Source organism: Thermothelomyces thermophilus, chromosome 4, assembly GCF_000226095.1.
Source record: "Thermothelomyces thermophilus ATCC 42464 chromosome 4, complete sequence".
Classification (NCBI taxonomy): domain Eukaryota; kingdom Fungi; phylum Ascomycota; class Sordariomycetes; order Sordariales; family Chaetomiaceae; genus Thermothelomyces; species Thermothelomyces thermophilus.
In genome coordinates, this window is record NC_016475.1 from 915,048 (window position 1) to 925,937 (window position 10,890).

Here is a 10,890-nt window from a genome sequence, read left to right on the forward strand (position 1 = left end):
TGCGGGAGGTAATAATGAGGGGAGAAGCCGGTGAAGGAGTTTACTTGATCGAAGCGCAGCGACGTACCATCTGGGTTGACTATGGGAAAAATGTAAAAGTCAAAGCTGTCGAGGGCATGCTGGACGTCGCTGTCTGTGTGGTAGTGCTCGAGCAGACTGTAGGCGATGTACTCCGTAACCATGGTCGTGATCCACTCTCGAGCGTGGACGGTGCCGAAGAAGACGACTGCGGGATTTAGACCAGGGCCAGATCTACCAAATATGTGGACACCCTGGATCGGTCTCTCTTCGAAAGACTTGCCCGCGAGAAAAGTCCGGGATAGTGAGCGGTGTGCGTGTGACAGGCCGTGGATATATCTGTCATGAGCTGCGTAGTCATGGTATCGCTCGAACCAAGCCAATGAGTTTAGGGCTGGGTTGGTTAGCAGGATTGTGCCTAGGCAAGCAGGGGCACAGCACCTTTTGGGAGGGTTAGAGTAGCCAACGGAGTACCTACACTCATTTACAGGGGAACCACTTGGCGTTGTTGTTTTGACAACGACTGGCATGCCCAAACAGATATGGAAGATGACGATAAGAAATGCGGCGAAAGCCCTCATTCTGGGTGCATTAGAGCGCTTTGGCGTTGGGTTACAACTGGCCCAAACCAGCAGTGCAACCAGCAGAATGTTTCTTGGTTGTACCTACATCTCTCGCACCTTCCGGTAGCATTATCCCTCTAACTCGTTGCAGCGCCGCATCCTATAAGGAAGGAAAGCCCGTCATCGTCTGCTGAACATACCTACCAGCCCTTGACCAAGGATGCCTTGCAACAGCATGTTTTGGCGATCGCGGCAGGAGCCGTCCCTTCTTGGCCTCAGCTGTAGCCGCATACACTTCTAGCTCTATCTACGACGACGTTGAGCCAGATAGGAAGGAGAAACAATATCGCGATTTGCGAAAATAGCGATAGGGTATTGGGTTTTCGGACTCGAAGCCCTAGTGATGCATTTTTTAGGTAGATTTATAAGTTGTTGCTGAGAAGTCATGATGGTGCATACCTCTCATCAACTGGTTTACTCAAAAATAGAACTGCTGCTGGGTTGGTTGCCCAGGAGGCGGATGGGCGAGAAAGTCAAAGTTCATCGCGTCCATTCCGGTATTGAACGGGTCAGGTGATTCTGATCAGGGTGCGTTAGTCCCGGATGCTTACTAGGGTCTGGAACCAACATTGCTCACCCCAGAAAATGGAATCATACAAGTCCATTGGCGACATGTAGCTGGCCGGGTCAAAGGCAGCAATATCAGGGAGCTGCTGCTGCGCACCGGGTACAGGAGGCGTCTGGGAAAAGGGAATCCTGCACCATTATGTTAGCGAACCGCCTTTTCCCCCGGGAGTCAGGTGCGCTTGGAGAGCACCTACCCGGCGGAGAAGTCGGCCACTGCACCGCCGCTCTGCTGCTGTAGTTCCGTCATGGCCAATGCCGCGTTCTGGTGCGGGTCCAGGGTGGCCGGCACAGCCCGAGGGTCTTGGGCCAGCGCACCGTTGCCGGGAAAACCGGGTGCCTGCATTTGCGGCAACGGCGTGCGCGCGCCTGACGCCGGGCCGGAAGTACTGCTTTCCCGCTTGATCGGGGGGGCTACCACGGACCCATGATCGTAGATGTTCTTGAGCGCCGCCAGAGCCCGAGACAGCGGGCCAGAGAGCTCAATGTCAAGATCCGACTTGCGGATGTGAGGCTGGGGGGATGTTTGATCCTTGGCCGCCGTCGCTGAGAGGGCTGAGATAAGGTCTCCTTGCAGCTCGCGGACCTCTGGGTCTGCTTTTGTCTCGCCCAAGATACCCAGGAGAACGGCCGAGGATAAGCCATGGTAGGTGAAGGCCCAAGACCGGGTCGGTATGACGGACAACTGGTGCATTGCGAGGAACATTCGCACCGTCTCGGTCAGATTGGCCTTGCACCTGTCTGCCAAAAATTTTCTCTGCGTCGCGTCAAGATGGTTGCTATCGCGTCTTATCAGCGCCGGTCGGCAGCAGACCGATATCATGAACGAAGTGTGTAGCCGGATGGCAAAGTGCTGGAGCCTATCTAGGGCGGACTTGCACGTCTCCTTGCTGCGTAATTGGATCGACAACTTGCTGCGAATGTTCTCAACTGCTGCACAGTTATCGAGAATTTGTTCGTATGTGGCAGTTGCGATAGCATCGGGATTCAACCTTTGGGAGACGATCTGGCAGAGGTTGAACATGGCTTCAAGGTACGCCCATCCTTCGGTGTTCGCGGTCGGCGACATTGGTATTGGACAACAAGGGATATTCGTCATCGGAGAGCTGCTCAGATGTCAGCAATGGCCCCCGTTCGCGAGGGGCCGGTGGGGGATGCAAGGGAGTTTGCCTCACCGGTCGAAAGACAAGGAAGTCAAAGTGTCATGCCAAAGACAAGTCCACCTAATGGAGTCAGCATTTGCCCAAGGAAGCGCCGGAGTTGAGCGGCTTACCATAGTTTTCTCCTTGCCATCTCCTTTCTGGCGGCGTCTGGGGTCTGCCGTCCATCAAGTGGTTGTGCTCTATGCAACCCAAGTGACTGTGCCAATCGGCAGGTGAGACCGAGCAAGGCCCAAGATGCCTCGGCCTTCATGTCGTTGAGTAACACGAAACTCGTCATGAGCAGCGCTTGGATCGAGTCCAGGTTCGGCCTACGCTATTAGCAAAGGTAGCGATAGAGTGGCTGAGCAGTGTGCTTAAGTACCTTAGCAGAAAGTTCCCCAGCCGGAGAAAGTGAAACGATATCTGGATGTACTTTTGCGAGTCCCTCGTCCGCACGTGGTAAGGAGAGTCATGGTATTGGGAGCCGACAGCGAGGACTGCAAAGAGTATGGCCAACCAGGAGGCCGATACAGGTTTTGTAGACTTGATGGAAGATCTGGCATTTTTTGCTCGCTCCTCAAGGTAAACCATCAAGCGTGACTCCAGGTCATCGATATCGATGACGAAGCCCCAAAATGGCTGGGGTATTTCCTTGTACGTCCGGAAGAGCCTGGCGGAACCGGTCAGCATATTCTTCCTCTTGGGAATGTTCAGGACAGCACCCACTTCATGACCTCGCGGTCGGAGGGAAGTTCGGACGAGATGTCCAAGGTCAACCGGTCCAGATGGCGCGACGACATAAGCGGAAAGGGAGCCGAATTGTCCAGGCCGAGTAGGGAGCGCATGTCTTGGCGGATCCCGTTGACCTCCTGGGGCTCGCTGACGGAGGTTTGTTCTCGTAGGAGGGCTGGTATGCTGTTCTGGCCCACATACCGGGCCGTTTCGGTGTTGTCTGGGTCTATAAACACTCCATGTGAGAAATAGTTACTCTCAGGACGTACAGCTTTACTCACCGTAAGCACGTATGGCCTCGCGCGCTTCGTTACTTTGGCTTCTGGATTCTTGTCGGTCCGGCGACCGCGACCTCTTCCTGCCAGAGGTAGGGTGCTCCGAGCTGGTCGAGACGCTCTTCCCGGTAGTAGCTGACCTGTTGGGCTTGTAGGAGCACAGCTGCGGATGCTCCCTCTTGACGCAATTCTCACACGGGCTCTTGTTGTCGCACTTGACTTTCCTCTGGCGGCACGGCCAGCAAGCAGTACCTGTGACAACAACGCCGTCTGAGTAAATTGTTCCCATCACTGATTGGGCGGCGGGCAATGCCAACCCAGAGACCAGTGGCGCAGATAACACTATCGCAATAGTCCACTTGGTCCCCGGGCTTGCGGGACTTTGGTGCATCCGGCAACAGGCGAAAATCACTTACCGTATCGTACTTTGCGATGAGAATGGATGATGCGGCTTGCCTCCTCAGGCGTCAGATCCTCGATACTTGGGCTCTTTTGGCTGTCCGACATTTTTCCTATCGGGGGGGAGCGGGCCCCGAGACAGAGGAGTGAAAGTGTAGGGGTCGTGGATGGGGTGCCTCGAGGGAAATCCGAGCGAGGACCGAAAAGTCACCAATCGAGGGCTGCCCCCGTCGGAGAAGTGGGGTAGCAAATGCCCTGAAAAGGAGGATCCCTTGATGCTTAACGCTTAAAGCTATGCGGGCTACACGTGTAGATAGGCAGGCTAGACAACTCGGAGCGACCTGGAATGTGACGCCGGGTGTTGAATACCGATGCAATTCCGAAGCGTCGTTTGGAGGCGAAAGAAAGAAGCCGACGAATCTTCGATTGGGTCAGAGCGGGAGTGGGGAATCTCGGGATTGGCGGAAGAGCAGGGGCTGGAGCCGGGACCAGAGCGCCCCAAGAAAGAACTCTATTTGAGGTCGCCACATAATAGTGCATATGCCGCAGTGCAAAGAGATTCGGTGACAGACTGGCACAATCTCGATCATTATCTCTGTTCTTGTTCACATTATGGGTATCAATGTTCTTTGAGCCATCTAGTTGATCCATAACCACGGGGGGCCTTGCGCAACTTTCAAACCTATGCGATTTGGAAGAGACGCGTTGAAGCAGGCTTTTGAACAAAGCCCGATATATATGGGGCCGTGACATGTGAGACTTGAAGAACAAATCGCTTAAGTCCTTACACTAAACACTATTTAATAGACTTTCCATCCCAAGTTCACCTGCTCCTCCCTCATTACAGAGCAACTTTACGAGGATGTGATTGGCCCACGCCCCTGGCGCATTGAGGTCCACCACGCCTCAAAAAGAAGGCTTCCAATTACTTAGTTACTCTGGTAATTAATTATGTATCCCAAGCGCCGCAGCCGCCTTTCCCGCCTACCAGGGTGCCCGCCCATTGCAGCGATAATTATAACTTTGCGCCAACCTCGAATGGCTCGCCAACTTGCAATTGCATCTTTGCTTCAGCTCAAGCTAGCTCGATCGACGCCACAAAGAATCCATGGTCGCGCTTTCCGGAGCGGCGTTACCAGTGACGCCTGACAAGAACACGAGAGACAAGATTGAGATCGAGAAGGTAGTCCGCAAACTCAATACCGATTATGGAATCGGCATTCAGATCCCCGACCCCACTCTCAGCCCGAACGACCGCCGGAATCTCGGGGCTCGAGACGAGCAGTTTGCGCGGTGGGATCGCATCCACCGCGGCATTCAGTTTCTATACTACCAGCGCGGAGATGTCTTAGAACAGGCCCTTTGCGCCTTCTTCAGCGAAGCCAAGGCCGCAAGCCTGCGCTGGGCGCCGAAGCCTCGTGCCAATCCGGGAACCTTCCCGTCGATACGCACTCCTCCCAAGGCGCAGACCGCGGATCAGCAGGAGAATCTGCAAAATATCCTGATAAAGGTCATCAACGACTACAAGGCCCGCATGACTCCGAGCCTGCGGCTCCCCAAACCCAGTGGCGCCGCTGTTGTCGCACGCCCGGGCGACGAGTCAGACGCGAGCTCGCCCAAGTCGGCTTCCGAATCCCCTAGCTCTGCTAGCTCCAAGCGGTCTTTTGTTAGGGACGATGACCACGAGTCCAAGCGACTGAGAGCCAAGGAATTTTCAGCACTGCGCTATCAATCACCGGCTTCCATAGATGCTCTCGATAAGGTACCAAGCCGTCGACGACTTGGTGGTGCTCGGACAGACTTGTCTCCTGAGCGTCGCAGCGTCGACGAGGAGCCGGGCATTTCTAGTATTGCCGCCAGCAGCAACAGCAGCAGCAGCAATGTTTCCAGTCTTTTTAGTCATAGCGAGGGACAGCAACTAAGCCAAACAACGCAAGACGAGGATGTATACGAGAAGCGCCTCCTGGCCACGAGAGGTTTGGCATTTTCGCCGCCTCTACACTGTGATCTTCCTCGTAGATCCGCGCCGCAGGCGTCCGCGTTCGAAGAATTGGGAGACCCCGTCCAGCATCCTTCACAGCGGTCATCTACATCCAGTGGCGATGGCTCGGGCTTCGCTGGCTCTAGCAATGCTACACTGGGCAAGACTTTGGAGACTCCCCGAAACCGAGGTGATCGCCTTTCGGAAGCGCGCAAGCCTAGCGTCATTCACTCGAGGCTACAGAACATCTGGCGTGAGTGATTGACCCAGATAGCTCGGCATGATCCCTCCCTCTAATGTTCTACATGCATAGCGAAGTTCCCAGCCTGGCTCCATGATGCGCCACTTGCCATTGCTTGGGAGATTACCCGAATCTGTCTTCATTGCAAAGTTGATCTCGAAGACAGCGCGCTCAAATACGACCCCTCATGGGCGAGCTCGGATATGCTTACCATCTGGAAGAGTCTGATGCAGCTCGATGTGTTCCGTGGGAAGTCGTTCCCCGAGCGACCATCGGCTGAAGTCTTCGCGGCTGGCCTGACGAGTTTTGAAAGCAGGGGAAACGCGGTGGTGATGTCGGCCGCACTGGAATTTAACCCCGAGGAAGACGGTCCTCTCTTTCTGCTCGACATGAGGCCGCTTCAATTTGATGAAGGCTGCAGGCTGACCAGGCGCTTCGGTCCGGATCGTTTTCTGGAGGTTCTTGTTCCATCGCCCACTGCGCTAAACGCGCCTCCGATCATCAAAAAGACACAAGGAGCTGCAGAGGACATCATCCGATGGTTGACCCAGCAGCCACACTTCTTGGTCGGACGGCAGTGGCGGGCGTTCTTTTCAAAGGATGCAGGATACAGGAAGCCGGCAAAGGATTTCACGCTCGGCCCTGATGCCAAAGCCATATACAAAGAGAGGGTGCATTTCTTCGCGGAGAGCGGTCCTAACTTCCGGCCCGCAGTCATCCGCGCGTGGCACGACATCCCCACAGACACCGTACAGCAGCGAACACAGCTCAAGGTGAGCCAGATGTTGGATTGGCTGTTACAGCTGGAAAGTAATAGGGAGCAACCCTACTTAAAGCTTTTCTCGCGTATCCAGCTGGGCCTTAGCAAAACAACCCCGACCGTAACCTTTGAGCCCGGCCAGATCATCCATCGGCCCGAGGACATCCTGTCTCCCACCAAGAAGATCATGAACGATGGAATCGGCCGCATGTCACGCAGCGTCGCGAGAAAGATTCGCGACCTCCTTGGGTTGACCGATATCCCCTCTGCCGTTCAGGGGAGGATCGGGTCGGCCAAAGGGATGTGGCTGATGGATGTGACCGATCATGGCGATGCTGATTGGATTGAGACATACCCGTCGCAACGCAAATGGAACTGCGATGACGCTGATGAGCCTTTTCACAGGACACTCGAGGTCCGTAAGGTAGCGTCAGAGCTGAAGCCAGCTAGCCTGAACCTACAGTTCTTACCTGTCCTGGAGGACAGGGCTGTAGATAAGAAGGCTATGAGATGCGCCATTAGTAACCGCCTTCTTAATGACCTGGCCAAGCAGTTTGAAGATCAAAAGACGGCCCTCAAGCGCCCGTTACAGTTCCGGCAGTGGGTTCATGAAAACTCGAACAACAACCGACCCGAGCGCGTCAAACACGGCCAAGTGCCCTTTCTTGGTGGGCTCCCCGCAGACAAGAATGAGATCCTCGCCCTCCTTATGAATAGCGGCTTCGACCCGAAATCGCAAAGGTACCTTCGAGATCTGGCTTGGGAGCTACAGAAGCAAAAGTGCGATACACTCAGAACCAAGCTTAACATCAAAGTTGGCCGGTCTGCTTATATCTATATGGTAGTAGACTTCTGGGGCGTCTTGGAGGAAAACGAGGTGCACGTGGGCTTCTCCTCCAAGTTCAGAGACGAGTTGGACGGGGTTTCCTACACGCTTCTGGCCGATTGCGACGTCCTTGTCGCTCGTTCGCCGGCCCACTTTGTCAGCGATATACAAAAGGTGAGGGCTGTATTCAAGCCCGAGTTGCACGCTCTCAAGGATGTCATTGTGTTCTCTACGAAAGGAGACATCCCCCTTGCCGATAAGCTGTCGGGGGGCGACTACGACGGGGATTTCGCTTGGGTATGTTGGGATCCTGAAATCGTCGACAACTTTGAGAACGCCGAGGTGCCCGTCGAGCCGGACCTTTCTGCATACCTCCGTAAGGACAAGACGACGTTCGACGAACTGGTGTGCCGGACCGGGAAGACGGGCCGTCGCGCTCGCCATGATGCCGTCTACGACATGATCGACAAGAGCTTCCAGTTTGCCATGCAGCCAAACTACCTGGGTATCTGCACAAACTACAAAGAGAGGCTGTGCTACTACAACAATAGTGTCAGCGACGAAGGTGCAGTCCTTCTAAGCAGCCTCGTCGGCAAGTTGGTTGACCAGAGCAAGCAGGGCATCATCTTCACCGCCGACAGCTGGGACCGGCTACGGAGGGACAAGTTCCCCGGCAAGATGTACCTGGACGACCCCGCTTACAAAGGGAATTACTGGTCCGGTCCCGGAGAGCCGAGCCACATCATCGATTACCTCAGATTCTCCGTCGCGAAACCCGCCATCGATCACGAACTCCAGTCCTTGCATGAGTCCATGGGACCCGAGTCCTCGGCCGGAGCGTCCGATGGCGCCGCGCACTGGTGGGATCCGGACCTGACCACGTACTACGAGCACCTGAAGGGCCTGGCCAAGGACACGAGGTCACGTTCGCTCAAGTCACTCCTAGACGCGCTCCAGAGGGCCATCGGCTCCGCGGAGCTCGAGTGGAAGCGTACCATATCCAGCCGCAGCAGCACCCTCAGCTACCCGGACAGGGTCAAGAAGGTCTACGCTAAGTGGCTCGAGATCGACTTCGCCTCGGTCAGTGGCCGGTGTTCCGACGGAATCGGAAGCGGCTCTAAGCTGGCCGCGCTGTTGGAGCAGCCGTTTCTGGCCGAACGCGGGGCGGGCGCAACCAGCTACTGGGCCCTGCTCAAGGCCAGCACGGCATTCAAGCTCTACTACAACACGAGCCCCAAGTTTGTCTGGCAGATGGCGGGCTACCAGCTCGCATTCATCAAGGCGCAGGTGAGCTCGGGCGTTGGGGGCATGCCGGTGCTGGTGACGCCCCTCATGTATGCCGGTCTGGCTACCGACGGGCGGTTCGTCAAGCAGTACGTGGCGCGGTTGGAGGGGGATGGTTCCGAGTATCATGACGCAGAGGGTGGTCGGGATAGTGGCGACGAATTTGAGTAAGAAGACGACGTCAATTAGCGCTGGAGTATGGCGTTGATTAATTATCAATTTTCTTGCGTCTTTTTTTTTTCCAGATTCTTTTTCTATTGGCAACCTAACTGCCCCAAGCCGACTTCGTGGGTGTCTTGCTCGGACATATTCCAAATCAGCATAGTTTTTTTTTCTGGGACAAGCGAGCTAACAGTTAGTTTATCTTGAGCAGTCATTCCGCACTCTGATAGCGGTTTTTCTCGAAGTCAAAGGTTTGCATTGTCTGGATTGATGCCAGTCTTGGTTCTTGTTGCAGCCGCCTAAGAGTTTCCGTTCTCAATGGCGCCGCCTCCAGTAAATTATTTGAGGAGGGAGGACGGGAGAGGGGCAAGGATACCCAGAGACCGAACACCGTTTTGCATTTTGCAAGTCCCTCTACCTCTCAAGTTCATGTCAAACACTTTACTGTTTTGTTGTGCATTGAGAGCAACACTCAGAAGCCCTAAAACCGTCCTTTTGGGCGTGGGAGCTACACAGTAGCCGAGGAGAAAGAGGCGGTGCTTGCGGGGGCTGGATTCCAACCTGCGGAGGCAAGGGCCGTCTCTGCTAGAAGGGCAATGCGCCTTTAGAAGGATCAAGTAAGTTGATGCTCCAATAAACCTGCACTCATCCTTTCTATTGTGCCCTCGGAGGGATGGCAGTGATCGGGCTGCATGGACCGCGAGTGACATGTGATCACACCTCGTTCAACGTTCAAGCACGGGTCAGGTCAACCGTGCCTTTTGGACAAGAAACTTGACCATAGCAAGACAGTAGTTTTAATGTACTAAATCACGAATCTACAGTGGCCGTTTCTTATTTTGGGGATTCTTGCCAGGCCATAATTATTATATAGGTAACCTTAGCGGGCAGGACGGCAGGATATTGTCCCAACGCCGCAGATCTAATCCGTTTGTGGTGCCCAACCACTACAACATAGGTGTTCGTGATTGCAAGTAATTAAAGAAAAAAAAAAAGGACTATGGTTCTCATCTCGAGGGAAGAGTGTGTTGGAGGGGCGAGTGGAGCGCACAGAATGTTGCTTGTCATGGGTGTGGGAGCAGAGCGGGACGACAACGAAAAAAAAAAAAGCTAAAACAAAAATAATCCAACATGATTCGAAATGGCGACCTTGCAAATACACACCACAGATAGTACCACTATACAAAATACCTTAGATAGCACCTAGATCCATTTGTTTGCGGTCCCAGGGGTGGTTTAAGAAGCCTGGAATGCAGGTGTCGATCTAAGAGCCACGTCAGTGCATGATACCGCATGCTAACATGTGAAACTTGGATCTGTGGCCTGGTTTAGGCGCCCTTATAGCCTACCATCCTGGCTGTGGTTCCCTAACGGGAGCCGGTTCTCCGTTTTGGTTCCGATAGGTTATGAGCTCTCTTTTCGGAGGCTCCTGCAGTTATTTGATACTCTTCAAACTACAGCTAGAGGTAACCATAACAGTGAGTCTTGGGAGGTCGTTCTGAAGGCTGTAAAGGCCTGCCTGTCCTTGAGGGTTGGAGATAAAGCGCAGGGAGGTTCCGTAGAGCGTACAGAAAGATAGAGTCAGATTCTGGATATCTGTGTAAACGGGTCAGCGGGGCATCAAGGTAATAAGCGCCAAACTAGTAAGAAACAGTTTTGGTTTTTATACCAAGTTACTTGTGGCATTCCTGGTTCGTGCAGTTGCTATAGTACCTAATCACCAGACCGAGCTAACATCCAAGGGCTTGCGGCCGTAAAATGGGCAACCTTGGCTCGGCGTGACTAGCCACACACTACCTCAGAGGTATATCAAGACGGCTTCTTTTTACCCGTCCGTAAAACAACGCAGACCAATGTCTTATATATACTAGCGAACTGGAACT

At 54.2% G+C, this 10,890-nt stretch overlaps 2 protein-coding genes across 2 annotated transcripts; one reads left to right on the forward strand and one right to left on the reverse strand.

Moving 5' to 3' along the window:
- Positions 1-1,059: 1,059 nt before the first annotated feature.
- Positions 1,060-3,861, reverse strand: MYCTH_2063030 (uncharacterized protein; the record flags this gene model as incomplete). The annotated part of the gene is made up of 9 exons (XM_003663798.1): positions 1,060-1,160; positions 1,219-1,337; positions 1,403-2,311; positions 2,381-2,428; positions 2,479-2,676; positions 2,730-3,017; positions 3,074-3,314; positions 3,361-3,606; positions 3,771-3,861. The coding sequence occupies 9 exons, from the start codon at positions 3,859-3,861 to the stop codon at positions 1,060-1,062; spliced, it is 2,241 nt and encodes a 746-aa protein (XP_003663846.1).
- Positions 3,862-4,677: 816 nt separating this feature from the next.
- On the forward strand, positions 4,678-9,181 carry MYCTH_2306054 (uncharacterized protein). Its single transcript, XM_003663799.1, has 2 exons — positions 4,678-5,987; positions 6,048-9,181. Exons 1-2 carry the CDS (start codon positions 4,862-4,864, stop codon positions 9,014-9,016), a joined length of 4,095 nt encoding a protein of 1,364 aa, XP_003663847.1. The 5' UTR covers positions 4,678-4,861; the 3' UTR covers positions 9,017-9,181.
- Positions 9,182-10,890: the final 1,709 nt, after the last annotated feature.